The sequence below is a fragment of the Lissotriton helveticus genome, chromosome 1_1 (genome assembly GCF_964261635.1).
Source record: "Lissotriton helveticus chromosome 1_1, aLisHel1.1, whole genome shotgun sequence".
Taxonomy (NCBI): Eukaryota; Metazoa; Chordata; class Amphibia; order Caudata; family Salamandridae; genus Lissotriton; species Lissotriton helveticus.
Genome location: NC_136057.1, coordinates 1,281,196,288 through 1,281,221,552, shown reverse-complemented (window position 1 = coordinate 1,281,221,552; position 25,265 = coordinate 1,281,196,288). Strand labels below are relative to the sequence as shown.

General features: G+C 45.1%; 1 protein-coding gene across 1 annotated transcript in view; it reads left to right on the top strand.

Annotated features, from left to right (window-relative positions):
* Window positions 1-25,265, top strand: part of AASS (aminoadipate-semialdehyde synthase) — a 579,454-nt gene that overhangs the window by 526,943 nt on the left and 27,246 nt on the right. Inside the window, exons 20-21 of the mRNA XM_078680774.1 lie at window positions 9,922-10,017; window positions 11,428-11,543. Of these exons, the coding sequence (XP_078536900.1) occupies window positions 9,922-10,017; window positions 11,428-11,543 (212 nt within the window). The remainder of the gene's footprint in view (window positions 1-9,921; window positions 10,018-11,427; window positions 11,544-25,265) is intronic.

The following is a 25,265-nucleotide window of genomic DNA, read 5'->3' as shown; positions in this document are numbered from 1 at the left end:
GCCATTCCGCTTACCTCAGTGGTGTAACTCGCAACGCTGTCACTCGCTCTCAGAAAAACAATCCGCTCCAGTCGGAAGACTCATTTGGCCTGAAGGTCGCCATATTTAAAGGAACACGTGATAAATAGTTAAATCACGTGATTAGCTGGAGTTTATGGGATATGTAGTCCTACCGCGGACACAGTCTGCAGATTTAATGCGAATATTGCTATATTCAGACGCATTGATTTAATTATTGGTGTTCGTGCATAAGCGGTGCATTACCACAAGAATGATTCAGGTTGCAGGGGGGTTGGCTACTCAAGATTACACTAGTGGCGCACTGCATAACCATACAGAAGGTCACTCATTTATATTCTTGAAATTTCAGAAATCGAATTTAAACCGGTTTGTAGGCTGTTAAATCGTAATATTAGATATGCCTCTTTCCTCAGTAATATTTACAACAAGGGGTGGTGATGGACAGAGTCTCTGAATTAAGCAGAATACTCTCACCCAGTCAAGAGATCAGGGCTAGATCCAACACCGTTTTTTAGCTCATTGCACCATCCCAGTTTCAGAACCTGGCTGTATGCAAATTAGTCTGTCCCTGGCCCAGTGCATCATGGGAACAGGGCAGACCAGACTACAAAAGCCAATTCTTACACTGGGAAGGAAACAAGCTTCCGGGGACCGGTTTCTGGCATTTCAGCCGTCTTCGGCCCGGCTTGCTTGAATCCTGATGGTGCAATGAGCAAGGGACTCACATCTGAGTATACCCTTCCACGCTTAGGGTGGACAAAAATATTTACAACAAGGGGTGGTGATGGACAGAGTCTCTGAATTAAGCAGAATACTCTCACCCAGTCAAGAGATCAGGGCTAGATCCAACACCGTTTTTTAGCTCATTGCACCATCCCAGTTTCAGAACCTGGCTGTATGCAAATTAGTCTGTCCCTGGCCCAGTGCATCATGGGAACAGGGCAGACCAGACTACAAAAGCCAATTCTTACACTGGGAAGGAAACAAGCTTCCGGGGACCGGTTTCTGGCATTTCAGCCGTCTTCGGCCCGGCTTGCTTGAATCCTGATGGTGCAATGAGCAAGGGACTCACATCTGAGTATACCCTTCCACGCTTAGGGTGGACAAAAATATTTACAACAAGGGGTGGTGATGGACAGAGTCTCTGAATTAAGCAGAATACTCTCACCTAGTCAAGAGATCAGGGCTAGATCCAACACCGTTTTTTAGCTCATTGCACCATCCCAGTTTCAGAACCTGGCTGTATGCAAATTAGTCTGTCCCTGGCTCAGTGCATCATGGGAACAGGGCAGACCAGACTACAAAAGCCAATTCTTACACTGGGAAGGAAACAAGCTTCCGGGGACCGGTTTCTGGCATTTCAGCCGTCTTCGGCCCGGCTTGCTTGAATCCTGATGGTGCAATGAGCAAGGGACTCACATCTGAGTATACCCTTCCACGCTTAGGGTGGACAAAAATATTTGCAACAAGGGGTGGTGATGGACAGAGTCTCTGAATTAAGCAGAATACTCTCACCCAGTCAAGAGATCAGGGCTAGATCCAACACCGTTTTTTAGCTCATTGCACCATCCCAGTTTCAGAACCTGGCTGTATGCAAATTAGTCTGTCCCTGGCCCAGTGCATCATGGGAACAGGGCAGACCAGACTACAAAAGCCAATTCTTACACTGGGAAGGAAACAAGCTTCCGGGGACCGGTTTCTGGCATTTCAGCCGTCTTCGGCCCGGCTTGCTTGAATCCTGATGGTGCAATGAGCAAGGGACTCACATCTGAGTATATCCTTCCACGCTTAGGGTGGACAAAAATATTTACAACAAGGGGTGGTGATGGACAGAGTCTCTGAATTAAGCAGAATACTCTCACCAAGTCAAGAGATCAGGGCTAGATCCAACACCGTTTTTTAGCTCATTGCACCATCCCAGTTTCAGAACCTGGCTGTATGCAAATTAGTCTGTCCCTGGCCCAGTGCATCATGGGAACAGGGCAGACCAGACTACAAAAGCCAATTCTTACACTGGGAAGGAAACAAGCTTCCGGGGACCAGTTTCTGGCATTTCAGCCGTCTTTGGCCCGGCTTGCTTGAATCCTGATGGTGCAATGAGCAAGGGACTCACATCTGAGTATACCCTTCCACGCTTAGGGTGGACAAAAATATTTACAACAAGGGGTGGTGATGGACAGAGTCTCTGAATTAAGCAGAATACTCTCACCTAGTCAAGAGATCAGGGCTAGATCCAACACCGTTTTTTAGCTCATTGCACCATCCCAGTTTCAGAACCTGGCTGTATGCAAATTAGTCTGTCCCTGGCCCAGTGCATCATGGGAACAGGGCAGACCAGACTACAAAAGCCAATTCTTACACTGGGAAGGAAACAAGCTTCCGGGGACCGGTTTCTGGCATTTCAGCCGTCTTCGGCCCGGCTTGCTTGAATCCTGATGGTGCAATGAGCAAGGGACTCACATCTGAGTATACCCTTCCACGCTTAGGGTGGACAAAAATATTTACAACAAGGGGTGGTGATGGACAGAGTCTCTGAATTAAGCAGAATACTCTCACCCAGTCAAGAGATCAGGGCTAGGTCCAACACCGTTTTTTAGCTCATTGCACCATCCCAGTTTCAGAACCTGGCTGTATGCAAATTAGTCTGTCCCTGGCCCAGTGCATCATGGGAACAGGGCAGACCAGACTACAAAAGCCACTTCTTACACTGGGAAGGAAACAAGTAAGACATCATCCACATCTTTGGCATGTTTGGCATGAGTCATTGTGTAGAGGACCGTCCACTTGAAATCAGTCTCGGTGTGCCCACTATCAATGAAGTGTTGAACCATTGGAGCGGTCAGTACTTTGGTTTTTATTCTTGACCTATGTTGTGTTATGCGGGTATTCACCTGCTGGTTGGTTTTCCCAATATACAGTTTTCCGCAGCCGCAGATAATTGCATACACGACATTGCGGGTCCTGCAGTTCGAGAACCCTTGGTTCTTCCACCTAACATTTTTATGCAGGAATTCACTGCCCTCAATCGTTGTATCACATGAAACGCAGTTCCCGCACCGATGATGTCCTTCAATCGGCTTAAGGCCCCATATTGAAAGTAGGTCATGTTTGGGTTTCTCAATAGTGACATCTGCACGCACTATTTGTTGCCCAATACTGCGGTTCTTTTTGTAAGCAAAAATCGGTCTGGGAAAAGGACATTCTAATTCCTCCAATAGATGCCAGTTTTTCAATATAGTTTGTCTGATTTTATGAGTATGAGGGCCAAACGTTGTGACACAAACCAGTTTGTCCAGTTCTGGTTTTGCTTTGCTTTGTAGTAAACACTCCCTTGGGGTGTAGCGTGCTCTTTTATATGCGTGTTTTAACAGTTTCCTGGGGTAACCTCTAGTTTTCATTTCCTCACAAAACGTTTGTGCATGTGAATCATAGTCCACTATCTCAGAGCAGTTCCTCCTGATGCGGAGTAGCTGCCCATAGGGTAGATTAGTTTTTAAATTACGTGGGTGCGCACTGCGGTGGTGGAGGATGGTGTTTTTATCCGTCTTTTTTCTAAAAAGGGATGATTTTAGATGACCGTCAACGCAGCTGATTTCCACTTCCAAAAATGTCATTTTGGAGCTGCTTTGTTCAATTGAAAATTTGATGTCACAGTGTTTATTATTTAGCCATTGATGGAATTCTATCAATTCGGTGTGGCTCCCCTGCCACAGGAGCCACACGTCGTCGATATATCTTAGCCATTGTTTGATACATTTCTTGTAGGGGTTGTTATTTTCCACAAATTTTTTCTCATACTCGGCCATAAACAAAATGGCCATCTCCGGAGCATAAGGACAGCCCATGGCTGTCCCTTTGATTTGAATGAAGAACTCCCCATTGAAGCAAAAATAATTCTTCTTCAATGTTAGTTCAGCGAGTTCCAGAATAAATCCGGTAGGCACTCTATGGGGGCGATCTCTTGTTTCAAGGTACATCTCCATCACCTCTAACGCTTCTCCTTGAGGGATTTGCGTATAGAGGGACGTGACGTCCATGGTAACCATTATTTCCTCGAGTGGATTGAACTCCATCCCCTCTATTTTATTCAGGAAATCGGTGGTATCTTTTAGGTATGATGTAACATTACAAATAAAAGGCTTTAGGAAAAAATCCACATACTTCGACAGGGGCTCGAGACATGAGTCACAACCCGAGACGATAGGACGTCTGGGCGGCTCGTTCAGATTTTTGTGGATTTTGGGCAAACAATACAGTATCGGTGTGCGTGGAAATTTTTTCGACCAAAAAGTCACCTTCTTTTGGTCCCACATACCCCCTTCCATACCATATGATATTAGTAGCGCTATTGTCCCTTGTATTTCTTTGGTTGGATCTGCATTTAATTTTCGTTACCAAGTCTGATTGTTGACCTGTAATTGACCCTCCACAAGATATTTTTCCTTCGGCCACAAAACAGTCGCGCCGCCTTTATCGGCCGGTTTGACTATAATAGTGGGATCCTCTTTCAAACTTTTTAGTGCTTCACGTTGGCCTCTACTTATATTGTGTTTCACAAACATCTTGTTTTTTTCAAGTTTGTTTATAGAAGACAACACGGCTTGTTCAAACGCATAGATCTGTTTAGGGATATTATGGCTAGGAATAAAGGTGGATTTATTCCATAGTCCTGTTGTCTCAATATCTGGGGGGGGTGGCTGGTTCGCGAAAAAAGCCTTTAATCGCACCTTTCGACAAAAGGCGATGGCTTCCATTTTGGTTTTTGTGAAATCAGTTTGTTGGTTGGGGACAAATTTTAAGCCCAAATTCAAGACAGACTCTTCGTCTTTTGTTAAAATTTTAGTTGACAGGTTCACGATGGTGGAAGGCATTTCTATGTTTTGTAGAAATTTCTCCGAGTGCGCATTTCCCATGGTACTTTGTTTCTTGGTTTTCCTTGTTGGCCCTTCTCTAAAAAAGAGACCTGTTTTTTATTGGTATTTCCTCTTGCCTCTGTGCCTGATGAATCAGATGAAGATGATGTCTCTGAGAATGTTTTGAATCTGTTGCGGGATCGTCCTTGATAATTATACAGTGCTCCGTGTGAATCAACCTGTGAATAATAATCCTCGTTGAGAAAAGGATAGGCTTTTTCTAATGTGAAGGACTTGGAGTCCTTCTCGTATTGGGCGGTCTTGTTGTTTATCGTGTTATCCCTAAATGACAGAATCTCTTTTTCAATTTTTTCCAAGAGTGCCTTGGCGTCAGGCACCAACTGGCTGTTCTGAATGCTTTTGGACAGTTCTTCAATTTCTTGTAGTTCTTTTTTACAGAGTCGTTGTGCCGTCTCAATTGTATGAACCATCAGGTCCCTACTGCACTTTGTATTTATGCAGCTGAAACCCTTTTTGTAGTCTGTATCCTCTGTAAAGATTACCGGTACCGCCCGGACGTCCTATCGTCTCGGGTTGTGACTCATGTCTCGAGCCCCTGTCGAAGTATGTGGATTTTTTCCTAAAGCCTTTTATTTGTAATGTTACATCATACCTAAAAGATACCACCGATTTCCTGAATAAAATAGAGGGGATGGAGTTCAATTCACTCGAGGAAATAATGGGTACCATGGACGTCACGTCCCTCTATACGCAAATCCCTCAAGGAGAAGCGTGAGAGGTGATGGAGATGTACCTTGAAACAAGAGATCGCCCCCATAGAGTGCCTACCGTATTTATTCTGGAACTCGCTGAACTAACATTGAAGAAGAATTATTTTTGCTTCAATGGGGAGTTCTTCATTCAAATCAAAGGGACAGCCATGGGCTGTCCTTATGCTCCGGAGATGGCCATTTTGTTTATGGCCGAGTATGAGAAAAAATTTGTGGAAAATAACAACCCCTACAAGAAATGTATCAAACAATGGCTAAGATATATCGACGACGTGTGGCTCCTGTGGCAGGGGAGCCACACCGAATTGATAGAATTCCATCAATGGCTAAATAATAAACACTGTGACATCAAATTTTCAATTGAACAAAGCAGCTCCAAAATGACATTTTTGGACGTGGAAATCAGCTGCGTTGACGGTCATCTAAAATCATCCCTTTTTAGACAAAAGACGGATAAAAACACCATCCTCCACCACCGCAGTGCGCACCCACGTAATTTAAAAACTAATCTACCCTATGGGCAGCTACTCCGCATCAGGAGGAACTGCTCTGAGATAGTGGACTATGATTCACATGCACAAACGTTTTGTGAGGAAATGAAAACTAGAGGTTACCCCAGGAAACTGTTAAAACACGCATATAAAAGAGCACGCTACACCCCAAGGGAGTGTTTACTACAAAGCAAAGCAAAACCAGAACTGGACAAACTGGTTTGTGTCACAACGTTTGGCCCTCATACTCATAAAATCAGACTAACTATATTGAAAAACTGGCATCTATTGGAGGAATTAGAATGTCCTTTTCCCAGACCGATTTTTGCTTACAAAAAGAACCGCAGTATTGGACAACAAATAGTGCGTGCAGATGTCACTATTGAGAAACCCAAACATGACCTACTTTCAATATGGGGCCTTAAGCCGATTGAAGGACATCATCGGTGCGGGAACTGCGTTTCATGTGATACAACGATTGAGGGCAGTGAATTTCTGCATAAAAATGTTAGGTGGAAGAACCAAGGGTTCTCGAACTGCAGGACCCGCAATGTCGTGTATGCAATTATCTGCGGCTGCGGAAAACTGTATATTGGGAAAACCAACCAGCAGGTGAATACCCGCATAACACAACATAGGTCAAGAATAAAAACCAAAGTACTGACCGCTCCAATGGTTCAACACTTCATTGATAGTGGGCACACCGAGACTGATTTCAAGTGGACGGTCCTCTACACAATGACTCATGCCAAACATGCCAAAGATGTGGATGATGTCTTACTGAGGAAAGAGGCATATCTAATATTACGATTTAACAGCCTACAAACCAGTTTAAATTCGATTTCTGAAAATTCAAGAATATAAATGAGTGACCTTCTGTATGGTTATGCAGTGCGCCACCAGTGTAATCTTGAGTAGCCAACCCCCCTGCAACCTGAATCATTCTTGTGGTAATCCACCGCTTATGCACGAACACCAATAATTAAATCAATGCGTCTGAATATAGCAATATTCGCATTAAATCTGCAGACTGTGTCCGCGGTAGGACTACATATCCCATAAACTCCAGCTAATCACGTGATTTAACTATTTATCACGTGTTCCTTTAAATATGGCGACCTTCAGGCCAAATGAGTCTTCCGACTGGAGCGGATTGTTTTTCTGAGAGCGAGTGACAGTGTTGCGAGTTACACCACTGAGGTAAGCGGAATGGCACACGGCGGGTGTAAAACTCCATAGAACAGTCTAGCGGCCGCTAACTGTTCTATTCATTTTTCTAGAATCGTGAACATTAAACGCCATACACGCTAGAGGTCTTCAGAATAAAGGGGAAGCCGCAGAGAAACACACCGAGCGCCGAGGAAAAGGTATGCACCTGGCGCCGGACTGTGTTGTTTTGCTTTGACAAAAATACACGAACAGTTTAGTTACTCTGACCCTCCTCATAGGAATAAAGACAGGACCACCGCCGGCCCGGCGGGTGGGATGAAATTTTGAACTGCGCGCTCCTGGGGTGGAGAGAGATCTAGTCAAGTGACAGACCAACATTTTGCAGGTATTTTCCAAGAGTGTTTTGAGCAGTACAGGCATTGGCTGACTTCTCCAGGTCAATAACCTAATTGAGATTGTTGCCATTTTTTAGAAATCACCCATCTTGACCCAAAAAGAATATATGAACCCTGAAAACTCGCTGTCAACCCAAAAAAGGTATATATTTTTTTGACTCAGCAGGAGAGGGCAATTTAAATAGGGGATGCAAATGAGGAATAAAATATCTCACTCATTTTCTTTGTACATAATTTACAGACGATTAAAACGAGAAAGCCCTGATGAGAACTTGTATAATGAAAAAGCAAGTTTGAAACGCGTCGGCAAAAGCAGGAAGGAACTAATTGATCGGTGTATTAACCAGATTATTGAGGAATCTGTATTTGTTGCAGCCAATTCGTTTCCATTTCCTTTCTGTGAATAGCTTTATTTTCAAAAATTATTTGTGAAAACATCACCTAAAGATTAATGTTTCTCGTATTAATGAATTTTTATATGTGCATTGAATGAAAGAATGTTTTTCTGTCTAATGTGGTAAGAAATATGTATATGTTGTATTGTGTAAATGTAGTGTTTTTCTCATGCAATTGATGCTTTAAGCTAATGAAATTTATAAAAAAGTGAATGGTATAAATAAATTAGACCACACAAATCAAAAAATAGGTTTGGTTTGTTGCTTCAATTAAGTAGCCATATTAAATGAATTGCAGGGCCGGCATTTCTTTTTCTAAAAAAAAAAAAGATTACCATCTTAGCATGGTGGTGCGGTGGTGCGGTGGTGGTCTCATATCAAAGGCTTTTGCGGCATTGAATGACCAATAGAATATTAGCCATCCAGGCAGCTGTCATCTCCGCTAGGAGGGTAAGAAAGATTCGGGAATTCTCTGTCAACCTGCTGTACTGAGAGCGCCAGGGCACTCTAGCCCACAACTCCGATTTTGATGGTTTTAGGACTGTTCCAGCAGTGGCCAAATTCACCATTCCAGGTGGCTCGTTGACTGCGTTGTTTGCCTATTGTAAGGGCATTACTGCATGATGCGATGGGAAATGTTGCACAGCCTATTTCGATGATTCTGAAACTCTTCACCAGCCTCCCGTGGGCCAGCTGCTTCATATTGTAATCAATACATTGGTGAATAATTATAATAACCGAGGCCACTTACATTCACAAGGGGTTTTCCATTATGGGTATCTTTTGTAGATTCACATACAACTCTGGAGCCTCTGATGCAAGTCGGTTCAATTGGTTTGTCCTTGATATTGCCAGTACATACGAGGTGTGCTCAGAACATGAACAAGGGGGTGACTAGGCAATGGGATGGGCAAAATCAGACCAACAAGTGTTTGCTTAAAGGCATAACATGGTTTATGAGTTTTTTAACAGAAGTCTCTAGGCTGGTGGAATATTCAAATGCATGTGTTATCTGTAAAAGGTGGCAGTGGTGGGAAATCGCCTTTACAGGCAAGTAATTGTTTCTTTGCCCATCAGCTTGCCACACCTGTGGCACGACTGTGTGTTACAATTGTTGGAAATATAGGACAACAAAACCTGGAGTGTTACTTGTGAGGTCTAAATCAGTGGTTCTTAACATGCGGTCCAGGGACCTATGAGTGTCCGCAAATCCTACCTAGGGGTGGGGGTGGCTGTCGCTGTGACTGTTTAGAAAATGTGATAGTTTCAACAAATTAATAAAGTGTATATAAATAAACAAAAAATGCAATTGAAATTTTTAAAACCTTCTGTAAATGTGAAGGAATTTGGAGGCAATTTTCTTTTAGTTTTCTCAGATTGGTTAATGGAAGCAGAGCAAGAGCATCAAACAGAATATAGTATGGATGATGACTGCCCTCAGTTGAATTAAAAAAAAATCCAACCTTCCCACTAAAACTGAAATTTCGATTTTTTAAAAATTATTTTTTATTTATTTATTTGTGAATGAACTAAAATGTCATCATTTGAATATTTGTTTAATGAATCCGTGTTTCTGTATTCTTGTGTACTTGTGTGTGGTATCATTTATTGTAAAAGCTTAGACCAGGATCCCCGGCTTCCAGTAAGTACTCAGTGAGGGTCCCCGAATTCCAAAAATGATCTATTGGGGGTCCCCAGGTTCTAGTAATAATAAAGTGGGGGTCCACAGAAGTCAAAAGGTTAAGAACCACTGTCTTAAATGATTTTTAATTACTGATTTGCTGTCTGCTCTATTCTTATTATAGGGATTTTGTAAAGCAATGAGTGGATTTGTGAAACTGGGCTTAATCAATGCAGACCCTTGCCCGATGCTTGCCGCTGAAGCGCCATCTATAACATGGGTATGCTTTTAATGCTCATTACACACTTTGTATTTATTTACAGAACATTTTTATGCAAAGAATTTGGTAAGATTATGTTTCCTTACACTTTCATTGTTTTATTTTAATTCTAACTATTTCTATAACAGGAGGATAGTATTCATATTTAGTACTTGTAGTTTTCGAGTTTTCAGAGAGGCGTTGCTTTCTCATTTAACTCTAATGTTAAACATGTTTTTCAGTGTCACTTATGGATCCCTTAAGTCTTTAGCTGTCATTCTTTCAATCCTCTGATCACTTTTCCCTTGTGAGTATCATCAGCTCTATGGAAGTTACATTTTACAACAATGAGAAACCCACCCTCTCTAGACACCCCCATTCTCAACAGTCAGCTCGTCTGGTGTGACAGACACCTTCCCCTTATCACCGCAAACTATTTAAATGCTAGTAAACCTCTAAAACTCAAGCCACAACAAATTATCCAAATACCACCCCCTCTCCCATCTTCCTGTCAGGTGCAAATCTCTAGCGGGCAATATGGACATCTAGCTACCACACCAGATTGACCACCCAAGCTCCACCAAACCGAAGAATCTGGGCTTCGCTTGCTCTGTAGCTTTGAAACTGCATTTCTGGTCGATGATGCACTCGAGATGAAAGAAGGGATGGATCTACCTCTGAGTCCTCTTAGATTTTTTTTACTACATTTGACACTATGGCACATCAGCACATATATCCTGTAGGGTCATTCCCTTCACAGTACAGGAATGGATCTCTTTTTCGTTAGAGTACAGACACCAATTCTTCCAGATGGAGACTCTCCGCGTTGTCTCCTTGTGGAGGCTGTTTGCTCAAGTGGTGAGTTTCCAATAAGGATAAAGGCAAACATGGATCACGAGTTGCAGTTGTGGCCTTACATAGCAGACGTCTAGCAATGGGGTTGTAATCCTGAATGAAGGGCTGAGCTTTATTAAATGAAAAACACAGAGTTCCCTTTATGACACTTTTGATAGCCCTGTCTGCTCGAATAAGCAATTCAGATAAGGAAAGATTGTTTTAATTTTGAGTAATTCCCCTAAAGCTCTAATGTATTTTCTCGGTTGAGGGAAACCTGGCCCAGGCAGTGGGGAGCCCTGAGTCATCAGGCCATCAGCCCATTTCTATGTACCGTCAGGGAGCTCCTTTGTGACTTGAAATATCCTTATAATGTGTGGCAGGGGGTACTTTATCCCTCACATAGTAATCCATCAGAAAATACGTTGCATAAATGTGATATATATTTTTTGCCAATAATTTGGTTTAGTATGAACACAAAATTCCAGTACACTGGGAAATGACAGTTTATGGATCGACATTTTAAATAGGAACTGTTACGTGTGAATGTTAACTTGTGACACCCATACTAATGGTTAATCTTGCTCCTTGTTACAGAGAGAGCTGCTTTGCCACCTTCACGGGTTTCCTCCTTCTAGCAGTGGTGCGAGTCTGAAGGAAGCTGTGTACAATAAACTGAAAAAAGATGATGGCAATCTAGAAGCCGTGGAGTGGTAGGTTTTATTTTTATTTGTTGCGTTTTTTTCAAAATCTGGTTATGAAACTAGGTTACTGTCCCTTTTTGGTCAAGGATAGTTATGGCAATCAGCCACACTTGTGTTCGAAATGAGGAAGTGGTATGATTTAACATTAAAAAGTAAGGATTTGTTACTATCTAGATCTTTGATATACCCCACCTTCCTAAATGCATTATGTTAAAAAATGAAATTTCCACATCGTTCGTTGAAAATGTATAATTGTTTGCGGAAATGGAGCAAAATTACATTATGACAATTCCACAAAATATTATTGACGCATGTAAAAAGGCCGAGCCGTATCATTTCTGAGTGCTACAGAGAAAGCGTGAGGTATGATTGGACGCAAAAGCATGACAAAGGAATGCAGTGGAAGGTGGGCGGGAGGAATTACAGGTCAGGCATGGACATCAGCTAATGCATCGTCTTACTTTGCCACATAGCAACGCATGTCTTTTACTTTACCTTTAGCCTTGTATGCCGTTAAAGCCGCTTTCCTAAAAAGTAGAGCGAAAAAAAGTGACAACAACCAAATTCAACTAAAGATAGTTCACAGCCAGCAATAGAGCTTTAGGAACAGGTCTTCGTTATCAAGATTTGGAAAGCAAAGTTTTCAAGGTTGATTTTTTTTTTTTTTGACACAGATTAGGAGCCCTAGAAAAGAAGTCTCTAACCAAACCTTTTGTATTAGAAAAGATCAGAGGGATTATTTGGAACCTGTAGTTGATTTTGAGATGCTGTCTACAGGCCTGTGCCAGCACTGTGCAGTGCGTAGGGTTACTTAACTTATTTTAAACATTGTCATGCAGAGTTTATACACCATGTACAGTGGTTTAAACTCAGTGGGCCAAGTGCGAAAGATTACTCATTTTGCTAACAATTTCACTTTTTAGGAGTAAGCTACACCTACTTCAAAAAAATGAAGTACTCGCCTGCCAACGCAAAAGAAAGCCACAGACCCGAAATAACGTTGTTGGGTGTCATGAGATTCAGAGGAGGAAAAAGCTTTTCTTTTTAAATATATAACCCTCACACACTCTAGTAGTGACATGCTTCATCATTGGGTTCATTCTGTCTGCTAAAACCCAGGATGGAACTGACCGTATTCCAGGGAGCTCTATGTATATATACTCTTTTTTTATGTAGTGACCCGGGGTTAAATAACTCATCCATGCCCATGTATCCCTTTATTAGCGGGGTGGATAGACACTATAAAAACAATTATATTGCTGATCATTATGGGGAGGGGCAATCAAGGAGTACAATGGTCCTATGACACTCAGCTTGTCAACATGTTTCTGGCATATTCCTACGGACAAAATTGGTCCTGGGCATTCCGGAGAACAAAAACAAATGTCACTGCCCCACTACGATTCTATGACTCCATAAACAACAAGCATTGGCATAGCCAATAGGTCTCGCCTTTGGGACCTTTTAAGTGTTTAGCCATAACTAAATGGTTTTGCATTTGTCACCTCGAGTTGATGGGCATGCTCAGACGTGAGTCCCAGGCTCTCCACACCACTGGAGTCAAGCTATCCAGGCTGATGACGGCTGATAGCCAGAATCCGGTCCTTGGATGCTTGATTCCGGTCCAGGAAAGACATGGCTTGGCAGTTCGGGCTGGACTGTTCCCATGAGGCACAGGGTCAAGGCTGATTTGCATATGGCCATGTCTGACCTGGGGTGGTGTGGACTGCAAAAAAACGATGGATTTAGCTCCAGATCTCTGTACTGGGGTGAATGTATGACATTGTTCTGCATTCTGTCCATCAATTGTTGTTTTTGCATTAGCCATAAGTATTGGCACATGTGGCGGATGGTTGCACTTGAGGCAAAGGTGCACGTAAAGCATCAGGCACTGGAAGCTGGGTACTTGTGAGCAGTGTTTCACATAATCTCACGTAAGACAAACTTCATAGATCTCATTGACAGACACTCCTGTCCAGACAGAAGGGGCATTATGCAGCTGCAGCAAGGAGTTCCAGAACCAGTGTGTTTTCATAAGATAATTGTAGGACAGAAAAGAAGCGTTTTCTTGAAGAGTTTCACGAGAAAGGTCTGTGCAAGGTGCACTTTTTGAAAAGTGGGGTGCAGGGCTTTTTTTCTTTCTTTTTTTAGGATTACGTGTTTTGCGAACTTTTAGTCATTGATCACTACCGAGGACAGTAACTGGGAGTGTTGACATGTATCCAGAACAGTAACGCAAACCCTGCACAATGTGTTAGTGAATCTGGGCCACAATTTAGGAGGCACCAAGACCTCCAATAGTGCTGAGTAGCTACAACACTGGCACCATGGATGCTGTACAAACAGCTCTAACACATCATAGCGTAATATGTAAAGGGGGAAATAATAATGTTGAAACAAAGAAATAATGCGTTTTCAGAAAGATCAATACAATACAATACAATACAATACTGAAAGAGGCACATTCAGAAGTACAACTATATGCTCTGCTCCCTATACGAAAATTAGTAACCCGTGCACGTAGTTCATAAATACTGAGCTTTGGAGAAATTTGTACACAGATTGAGGGGTCATGATTAAAATTCTGGGAAAAGCAGCGCCTTCTGGCTGATTTACTAGCAGCTGGCTGGGGCTGGAATCAATATGCCAAGGCTCTAAATCTTGATATATTCCGTAGCCACCTCTAGTGTGGGACTACATTTCCGAGTTTCAATTAACGCTGCTGAATGCTGCTAGATGACCGCATGCAGGATCCGACTAGTGAAAATATCACTGCAGCTGTAGAGATGAGCGAAGCTTTCAGCCTGAAAAGAGATCTGTGGTGTATAGATGAAGTGCGTGAGTGCTCGCTTGCCGTAGACGCACAAGTAGTACCTACACAGTGGGGCAGAATGAGTGAATATTCCTCTAAACTCCCTCATTAGGGTCACGTCCATCCATGTACCTTGAGCGACCATCCTGCTAGAAGAACACAATGATTGCCCCAGCGCTTAACTTCAATGGTGTCGTTTTCAAAACACTTCAAATCACCAGCAGGTTGAGAGGAATACGTAACGTGTAAAATTGGAAATAACCTTTGGGGAGTCGCAACTTTCCACTCAGATTCCATATATTGTGTACACACCGTATTGCACGGAGAAGAGCTTTCAAGCCATATCTTTCGATAGGGATGCAGAACCAGGGAGTAGGTATCATCAGTGCAGCAGGTGCAGTGGCACCGGGTACCAGGGTGAAAGAAGCTCAGTGCACCCAAATCATTGCTGTCGTCAACCACTCTCACTGTGGATAGTTCAAGTTCAAGTTCAGAAATTTATATAGCGCACTACTCACCCAGAGGGTCTCAAGGCGCTTGGGAGGGGGGGTGCTATTACTTATCGAATATCCAAGTTTTAAGTTGCTTTCTGAAGAAGAGGTGGTCCTGAGTAAGGCGAAGGTGGGTGGGGAGAGAATTCCAGGTCCTGGCCGCAAGGTAGGAGAAGGATCTTCCCCCCATAGTGGATCTATGGATGCGCGGGATAGCGGCGAGGGCTTGATTGGACGATCGTAGTTGGCGGGTGGGGGTGTAGAAGGACAGTCGCTTGTTGAGGCATTCGGGTCCTAGGTCGTAGAGGGCTTTGTGTGCGTGGGTGAGGAGACGGAACGTTATTCTCTTGTTGACGGGGAGCCAGTGGAGGTCTTTCAGGTGACCGGAAATGTGAGCTTGACGAGGGATGTCCAATATGAGTCTGGCTGAGGCGTTTTGGATGCGTTGGAGTTTTTTCTGTAGTTTGGCTGAGGTTCCGGCGTAAAGGGTGTTTCCGTAATCCAGTCGGCTGGTGACTAGTGCGTGAGTGACCGTCTTTCTTGTTTCGGTGGGGATTCAGCGGAAGACTTTTTTGAGCATGCGTAGGATGTTGAAGCATGATGATGAGACGGCGTTGGCTTGTCTGGACATCGAGAGGGAGGAGTCCAGGATGAAACCCAGGTTACGTGCGTGGTTTGTAGGTATGGGTGCGGTTACCAGGGCAGGTGGCCACCAAGAGTCGTCCCAGGCAGAAGGGGAAGAGCCTAAGGTGAGGACTTCCGTTTTGTCCGAGTTTAGTTTTAAGCGGCTGTTCTTCATCCATCCGGCTACTTCTTTCATCCCTTCGTGTAGGTTGGTTTTGGCGGTGTTTGGGTCTTTGGTGAGAGAGAGGATCAACTGAGTGTCGTCTGCGTAGGAGATAATGTTGAGGTTGTGTTGGCGTGCGATGGATGCGAGGGGACTCATGTAAACGTTGAAGAGGGTGGGGCTGAGTGATGATCCTTGAGGTACGCCGCAGATGACTTCGGTGGCTTCAGATCTAAAAGGGGGTAGGCGGACTCTTTGGGTTCTTCCGGCGAGGAACGAGGTGATCCAATCCAATGCTTTTCCTTGTATTCCGACGTTGCTGAGGCGTTGTATGAGGGTGCTGTGACAGACTGTGTTGAAGGCTGCGGAGAGGTCAAGTAGGATGAGGGCGACTGTTTCTCCGTTGTCCAATAGAGTGCGTATGTCATCAGTTGCTGCGATGAGGGCGGTTTCGGTGCTGTGTTTGGCTCGGAAGCCGGACTGTGAGGGGTCAAGGGATTTGTTGGATTCAAGGAAGGCGGCGAGCTGACTGTTGACAGCTTTCTCAATGACTTTGGCAGGGAATGGAAGGAGCGAGATGGGGCGGTAGTTCTTAAGTTCAGTGGGGTCTGCTGTGGGTTTCTTCAGAAGCGCGCTGAGTTCGGCATGTTTCCAGCTTTCCGGGAAGGTAGCGGAGTTGAAGGAACAGTTGATGACATCGCGGAGATGGGGTGCGATGATCGAGTCTGCTTTGTTGAAAATGTGGTGGGGACATGGGTCGGTTGGCGATCCTGAGTGTATGGAGTTCATCAGGCGGATGGTGTCTTCGGTGGTGATTGGGTTCCAGGCGTGAAGGTTGTTGGAGTGCGGTTTTGGGTCGGGGGTGGGTGGAGTGGGCTGGTCTTCGGGCTGGATTTTGAAGCTGTTATGTATGTCGGCGATTTTGTTGTGGAAGAATGAGGATAGAGAGTCGCAGAGGTCTTGGGAGGGAGTGATGTCGTTGGTGCCGGCGGTGGGGTTGGTGAATTCTTTGACGATGTTGAATAGTTCCTTGCTGTTTTGGGCGTTGATGTCGAGTCGATCCTTGAATGCTGATTTTTTTGTGGATCGGATGAGTTGGTGGTGTTTGCGGGTGGCGTTCTTGAAGGAGGCCAGGTTGTCAGTGGTTGGGTTTTTTCTCCAGGCTTTCTCGAGGGAACGACAGAGCTTCTTGGATTTTTTAAGGTTGTCGTTGAACCAGGGGGCTTTTTTGCTACCTTGTTTGATTTGATGGTTTTTCAAAGGTGCAAGTTTGTTGGCGCTGTTGGTGATCCATTGTGTGATGTTGGTGGCTGCTTGGTTTGGGTCTGATGATTTGTCAGGAGGGTTTTGGTGAAGCGATGTGAGGAGTTGGTTGGCGGTGATTTTGTTCCAGTTTCTTCGGGGAATTGGTTGTGGCTGGTTGTGGGTCGTGGTCTTTTTGTAGTTGAAGTGGACGCAGCTGTGGTCCGTCCAATGGAGAGCTGTGGTGTGATGGAAGGAGATGTGCTTGCTGGAGGTGAAGATGGGGTCGAGCGTGTGTCCGGCAAGGTGGGTGGGGGTGTCAACAAGTTGTTTGAGTCCGAGATTGGCGAGGTTGTCCAGAAGGGTGGTGATATTGCAGTCGTTTTTCTTTTCCAGGTGGAAGTTGAGGTCTCCCAGAAGGATGTAGTTCTCGGAGGGGAGGGCATGTGGGCTGATGAAGTCAGAGATATCTTCACTGAATTGTGTACGAGGTCCTGGTGGTCTGTAGATGAGGGTGCCTCTGAGTGTGGTCTTGTGGTCGGTGTGAATCTGGAAGTGAAGGTGTTCGGCGGTAGCGAGGATATCGTCGGTATTGGTCGTGATGCGGATGGTGTGCTTATGGACGATGGCGATGCCTCCTCCTGTTTGGTTGTTTTGGTCTTTTCGGATGATCTTGTAGCCTTCCGGGATGGCTATGGCGATGTCGGGCGCTGATGACGCGTTCATCCAGGTTTCTGTAAGGAAGGCGACGTCCGGCGAAGTAGTATCAAGTAGGTTCCAGAGTTCGATGGCATGTCTGTGGACCGAGCGGGTGTTGAGCAGGATGCATTTCAGGTGGTTAGTGCTGGGGCTCTGTTTGGAGTTTGTGGGTTTGGTGTTGGTCCAGATGCAGTCGAACTTGCAGGAGTGGCAGGCGAAGGGTCCGTGGGTGTGTCCTGGGGCGGCTTGGTAGCAGTCTGGGAGACGGCCGGGGTTGAGTGCAGAGAGGGTGGCGGCGTCGTAAGATAAGCGGGTGGAGTGGATTTTGCGGGGGACAGGGGGTCTGGCGCTGGGCGCGGTCCAGGCGTGGACGGGCGTAGACGGGCTTACCTTTGGCGCGCATGGGGCGCGACCGCTGCGCACAGAAGCATCTGTCATATGTGGAGGGGGAGGGGCGAGGGAGGAGCAGCTGGGAGGCGGGTGCGGGGTGGAGATCCGGGCAGGAAGCACAACAACAACAACAAAATGGCTGCAAGCCAAAAGCAACACAGGATTGGGGCACAAACAGAAATAACGCGATGCAATGGTACAATCAGGCACAGATGAAAACAGCAGGCAGCACAGCACAATTGGAAAGATCGTAAAAGCTCACTTTGGCAATCTAGCGCTACGATATGTTTCAGATAGGCAATTAATTAATCAACAATCAGGCAATCTAGCGCTGCGATATAAATTGAAATAATCAATTTGGCAAAAGCACTTGTGGGAGGAAGGCAAGGTAGCGGATTGCAGTCTGGCGGTATAGCGCTACGATACCAGGCGGTCAGGCAGAGCAGGGAGCAGTGTGAGGAGCGACCGCTTCTGAAAGGATCAGGACGGTCACAGCGCTGCTATGGGAGAGCAGATCTTTCTGTATCAGTGGGAGGGAGGAGCAGCTGGGAGGCGGGTGCGGGGTGGAGATCCGGGCAGGAAGCACAACAACAACAACAAAATGGCTGCAAGTCTAAAGCGACACAGGATTGGGGCACAAATAGAAATAACGCGATGCAATGGTACAATCAGGCACAGATGAAAACAGCAGGCAGCACAGCACAATTGGAAAGATCGTAAAAGCGCACTTTGGCAATCTAGCGCTACGATATGTTTCAGATAGGCAATTAATTAATCAACAATCAGGCAATCTAGCGCTGCGATATAAATTGAAATAATCAATTTGGCAAAAGCACTTGTGGGAGCAAGGGATAGGGAGGCCATTTACCTGCTTGCACTGGGGCCCGTGAAACCCTTGCTACGACACTGCGCTCAATAGCATGTCCCTTCCTGCTCCCACATGCGAGAGACTGGAGTAGACGCTGCAGACTGCAGAGGAGCGATGAGCTCTGTGCCCTGGGAGAGCCGGCCGGGGCCCGTTGCTGCGTAAGAGCAGCTGCCCCGCTGCCTGCCTTGCTGTGGAGGGAGGGCTGCGTGCCGCGGGCTCGCACTGCACAGCTGACAGGCAGCAGCTGAGTCGTGCAGCCTGCTCCGTGTGACTCTGGCAGCGCTTGCCTGCCTCTCTCCACTCCCCGCTCCGGACAGGAAATCCTCCCAGTGCAGTGCGAGAAACCTAAGAGGCACCTGCTCATCCTGCCCTCCCCTGTCGCATCCAGGGTGGGACAGGCACACATCAGGGTGGACAGAGAGCGAGCAGTCATAATCCGGGGACCGGCAGGTCACCCAGCGCAATAGGACACTTACCTGCAGGAATTCAGATTGGTGCTAACTATAAAAATGCAACTAAGTACTGTTTTCTGTTTACTTTGGGATTTTTGCCAGTGCTGCTTGCTTCAGCGAGAGCAGAAACTGCAAATCACAGCAAGCAGCGGTTTGTATTAGTTGGCAGTCTTTGTGGTCAGGAAGGCAGCGCGGATCAGAGGCGCCTTGTGAATGATTAGCTAGGGGTTTTCTGTCGGGCGCTAGGACTAGAGTGAGCCAGGCGTGTCAGTAAGTGTCATTGTCCAGGGTGCGCATCTTTCTCTTGTGTCTTTTCCCATCCTTGCAGATATGTTTTGACCTCGCATGTCCATCCGGTGTACAAACATCCAAGATATTTGTCTCCCAGTTGTAAGGAAATGACCTTCAAGGCAGCCTTGATGTGTACTACGAATGTGGTCTCTTTGGAGTCTGAAGGGGTAGACAAGTGCCAGAGAGGAACGGGCAGTCCTGTCTAGCGAGAGGCTGACAGTAGATGCTGTAACATGCTTTTAACATGAAGTAAACTGAAGGAGACTCCCTAAATAAACAACGTCAATGACGTTACACGGAATGTCATATTAAAAGTTAGGCTTCACAACAAGAAAGTGCTGCTTTTGACCTTTGGTTTGGGCAAAATCTGCGCTGCGAAATCCATGTTTAACCAGCGGCGTTGCTAGTGCAAGGACGGTAACCCCAACTGTTGGTACTTTAAAATAAACCAGGCTCGCTGCAGCGCAGGAAAACTCTATTTCTGGTTGTGCGAGGAACACACACGCATACCATCCTGTTCTATAATGATTTGTGACACTCAGAGTCAATAGCCGAATGCAAGAAATTGAGAAAGGTAGACAAGTGCGGCGAACACTGTAATTAACAAGCGCTGTTTGCAGAAAACAGTGCCCGGCCGCAGCCACAAAGTGAACGCAACACGAAGCCTTTGAAATCCGAAGCCGAATAGATGGCACACAGCACGCCCCTGCTCGTAACCGTAGGCCGTGGGCAGATACATGCAGACGCCTTTGCTCACTTGCGTGATGTCTTTTTTAGAAAAACACACGCAAAGACCATTGAAAATAATGTCAAAAACTAAAAACGCACGGGCGTGTGGAAAGCCCAGAGCGATTCCAAGAAGTCATTTTCCAGAACAACGCATGCGCGCTGCACTAGGTTCGATCTAAAAATGGCTTGCGCATGTATTTGCATGCAACTGGGTAGGCTACTTCCCTGTCTGGAAGCGGTACGAAAGTACCAGAAACACCGAACTTGTGGACAAAGACAAACACAATGGTTTGAAGTCACAGGAGGATAGACTAATATGAAACATGCTATATGCAGGATTTCTTGCATACTGTTTATATCAAACACATTTGTAATAAATGGGCGATTGTCTGGTGTTTTGTAAACTGTGAGAACAGCTAAATATCAAAGTGAAATCATGCTATTGGAATACCGTAAAATAAGTGGGGCCTGCAAACAATGTGTCAGTTATAAAAACTGTGTGCCACGATAGGGAGACTGGCATCATAAAAACAAAATGGACATGCACATATGTTCGGTAATTATATATGACTTAACCATACAGGTGTATTAATCAAGCCCCTTGCGTTGAAGCTGCTGGATTAACCCTGTAATCAAACACAAAGGTCCGCAGGGTTAACATGACATATATATACAAAGAACATAGAAAGACAGCCAAAAACACATGTGCTGTTAGCGAGCTCAACAGGCCTTTAAACCTTGTTCTTGTCACATTTGCTATGCATTCAAAGGCAGATTTCAAATGTCAGGCTCTGTCTTCCAGGGAGCCTGGTCTTTACTTTTCTAACTCTGACTTCAGAGTGAGAAGATTTAGGTGAATTTAAATTGTTTTCTAGCACAAAAAAAAATGCTAAATGTCTGTAAATTAACTGTGCAGATATTTCAGAATCTCTCAGGATTAGAAAAGCACAAATGAAGCACATTTTTGATAATTCTGAAGTGTGGTGGAAACAAATATTTTAAGTCACAATGCCCTAGAGTACTCCATACATATTATTGATACATAAAACCAAATATGAATGTCTCCTGGACCATTTATGGAAATTGGATGACAGGGATATGGCCGGTATGTATACATTGAATCAGAAATGACCAGAGATACAACAGTGTAGAAAGATACTATGTATGAGGTTTCCTCACTATTTTGGAGGTCCTTTATAATCTTCATGAAGGGGTGCTATTACTCTAAAGAGAGTGTGATAATATTGATATGATTTAGAAGACACTACACCTTGGTACCGAATAGGATCAGTGAATAAATCACTTCCCTCTATTCAGAAATAGATATACAAATACCGGAGGCAACTGTATTCTTATCCCCGCAAGACCACTTCTGAGTGATGAGTGTAAAGAACAATGACAAAGAAACAATTGCTTTACTGTGTGAAATTTTGTATATAAATACATCTGTCCTGAGAAGGGCAAGGGATAGAACTCAAGAACCTCCGAAATGCTGTGTTGACAAAATGTTTATGTATAAGGACTTGTTGTGATAGGATTTTATCGTATAGCGATTTCTGTAACTGTTTTTAATACTTTTGTATGTTTGCTAAAATGTGGGATATGTAAATTGTGTCTACAAAGAAAAGGGAGTTTGTTTATTCAATACTGTAAATGAATGTACTAAGATGATATTTTCATCCCTTTTATGTTTTAAAAAGTTTTTAAATTGTATTGTTTTGCATATGTAGAGTGGGCATTTTTATATTTAATGGAATAATTACAATAAACATAAATTTTTTCACATTGTGGAGGCTCCTATATGGTTTTATGTCTTAATAATATATATGGAGTACTCCATTTAATGTATTCTGACTGGGGATCAATAGACATAGACGGTTTACGTATATAAAGGGGGAGCACAAAAGGGAAATATTCTTTGTTTATGGTTTAATTGTCCCTGTCCCTTTTGGCTTGAAAGGGTTACTCTTTTGAATTGAGAGGAAACGGATATTTCAATACAATCCAAACAAACCAATACACTAGGTGATGACATTCCCACACATTATCTTTTGTCTGGTGCATACTTCTATTAGTAAAACTGTATTTCTGTGCAAATGTAATGGTCATTTCAATTGAAGATGTGTTGTCACTGCTCCACTCTATTCTGCACCACTCCACGCCATTGTAGTTTACTTTGCACCACTCCACACTATGCCACTCCTCGCCACTCCACACTGGGTCACTGCACCTTATTCTGTACCACTTCACTCTCACTTTATGCCACTTCACTCTACGCCTTTTTACTCTACAACACTCTACTCTATGCCAATGAACTCTACTCTGCACTCGATGCCAGTCTACACCACCCTACTCTGTGCCAATCTACTCTACCATGCACCACTCCACTCTACTCTGAAACAATCTGCTCAACGCCACTGCACTCAGTGCCACTGTACTCTGCGCCACTGTACTCTGCGCCACTGTACTCTGCGCCATTGTACTCTGCGCCATTGTACTCTACGCCACTGTACTCTGCGCCACTGTACTCTGCGCCACTGTACTCTGCGCCACTGTACTCTGCGCCATTGTACTCTGCGCCATTGTACTCTACGCCACTGTACTCTGCGCCACTGTACTCTGCGCCACTGTACTCTGCGCCACTGTACTCTGCGCCACTGTACTCTGCGCCACTGTACTCTGCGCCACTGTACTCTGCGCCACTGTACTCTATGCCACTTTACTCTATGCCACTTTACTCAAAACCAGTGCACTTTATGCCACTTTACTCTATGCGAATCTACTCTGCAACACTGTACTCTATACCTCTATACTCTAGGCCACTCTACTCCACTCTGCAATACTAGAGGCCACTGCACTATACAACACTACACTCTACAACAATGCACTCTCCCCCATCTGCTATACACATATGCCCTCTGACAGTCTATTCTGCAACACTGCACTCTGCCCCTGAACTCTTTGCCACTTTACACCACCACACTCCACCACTACACTCTGCACCACTGCACTCGGCCTTACTGCACTCAGTTCCACTGTACTCCACACCACTGTACTCTACGCCAATGTACTCTGCACCCCTTTACTCAAAACCAGTGCACTCTATGCCACTTTACGCTACACCAGTCTACTCTGGACCACTGCACTCAATTCCACTATACTCTAGGCTGCTCTACTCCACTCTGCGACACTACACTCTGCAATACGACAGGCCACTGCACGATACGCCACTACACTCTATGCCTTTGTACTCTACGCCACTCTATTCTACTCTGCCCCACTGTACTCTATGCCACTGCTCACTAAGCCACTCTACTCTGCACCACTCTATGCCACTGCACTCCACACCAATGCACTCTACGCCATCTACAATACACATTTGCACTCTGACCGTGTACTCTGCGACACTGCAATCTGCCACTGAACTCTGTGCCACTCTACGCCACTACACTTTAGACCACTACACTCTGCATCACTCCCCTCTATGCCACTGCATTCTACCCTGCACCACTCCACTGTACGCCACTTCACTCAATGCCACTCTACTCCACTCTACTCTGTGCCAATCTACTCTACCATGCACCACTCCACTCTACAACAATCTGCTCTACGCCACTGCACTCAGTGCCACTGCACTCAGTGCCACTGCACTCAGTGCCACTGTACTCTGTGCCACTGTACTCTGTGCCACTGTACTCTGTGCCACTGTACTCTGCGCCACTGTACTCTGCGCCATTGTACTCTGCGCCACTGTACTCTGCGCCACTGTACTCTGCGCCACTGTACTCTGCGCCACTGTACTCTGCGCCACTGTACTCTATGCCACTTTACTCAAAACCAGTGCACTTTATGCCACTTTACTCTATGCGAATCTACTCTGCAACACTGTACTCTATACCTCTATACTCTAGGCCACTCTACTCCACTCTGCAATACTAGAGGCCACTGCACTATACAACACTACACTCTACAACAATGCACTCTCCCCCATCTGCTATACACATATGCCCTTTGACAGTCTATTCTGCAACACTGCACTCTGCCCCTGAACTCTTTGCCACTTTACACCACCACACTCCACCACTACACTCTGCACCACTGCACTCGGCCTTACTGCACTCAGTTCCACTGTACTCCACACCACTGTACTCTACGCCAATGTACTCTGCACCCCTTTACTCAAAACCAGTGCACTCTATGCCACTTTACTCTACACCAGTCTACTCTGGACCACTGCACTCAATTCCACTATACTCTAGGCTGCTCTACTCCACTCTGCGACACTACACTCTGTAATACGACAGGCCACTGCACGATACGCCACTACACTCTATGCCTTTGTACTCTACGCCACTCTATTCTACTCTGCCCCACTGTACTCTATGCCACTGCTCACTAAGCCACTCTACTCTGCACCACTCTATGCCACTACACTCCACACCAATGCACTCTACGCCATCTACAATACACATTTGCACTCTGACCGTGTACTCTGCGACACTGCAATCTGCCACTGAACTCTGTGCCACTCTATGCCACTACACTTTACACCACTACACTCTGCATCACTCCCCTCTATGCCACTGCATTCTACCCTGCACCACTCCACTGTACGCCACTTCACTCAACCCCACTCTACTCTGCATCACTTCACCCTCCGCCACTGAACTCTGTCATTCTTCTATGCTCGACTGCACTCTATCCTGAACCACTCTATGCCATTCCACTGCACTCTACACCAATGCACTGTATGCCTCTATGCTCTACGTCACTCTGCTCACTACCACTGCACTTTACGCCAATCCACTGTAAGCCACTATAATCTATCCTGCACTCTACGCTACTGTACTCTACTCTGAAACAATCTATTTTACGCTACTGTACTCTACACCACTCTATTCCGCTCTATGCCTTTCCGCTCTACATCCCTCCGCTCTATGCCACTGCAATCTACCCTGCACCATTCCACT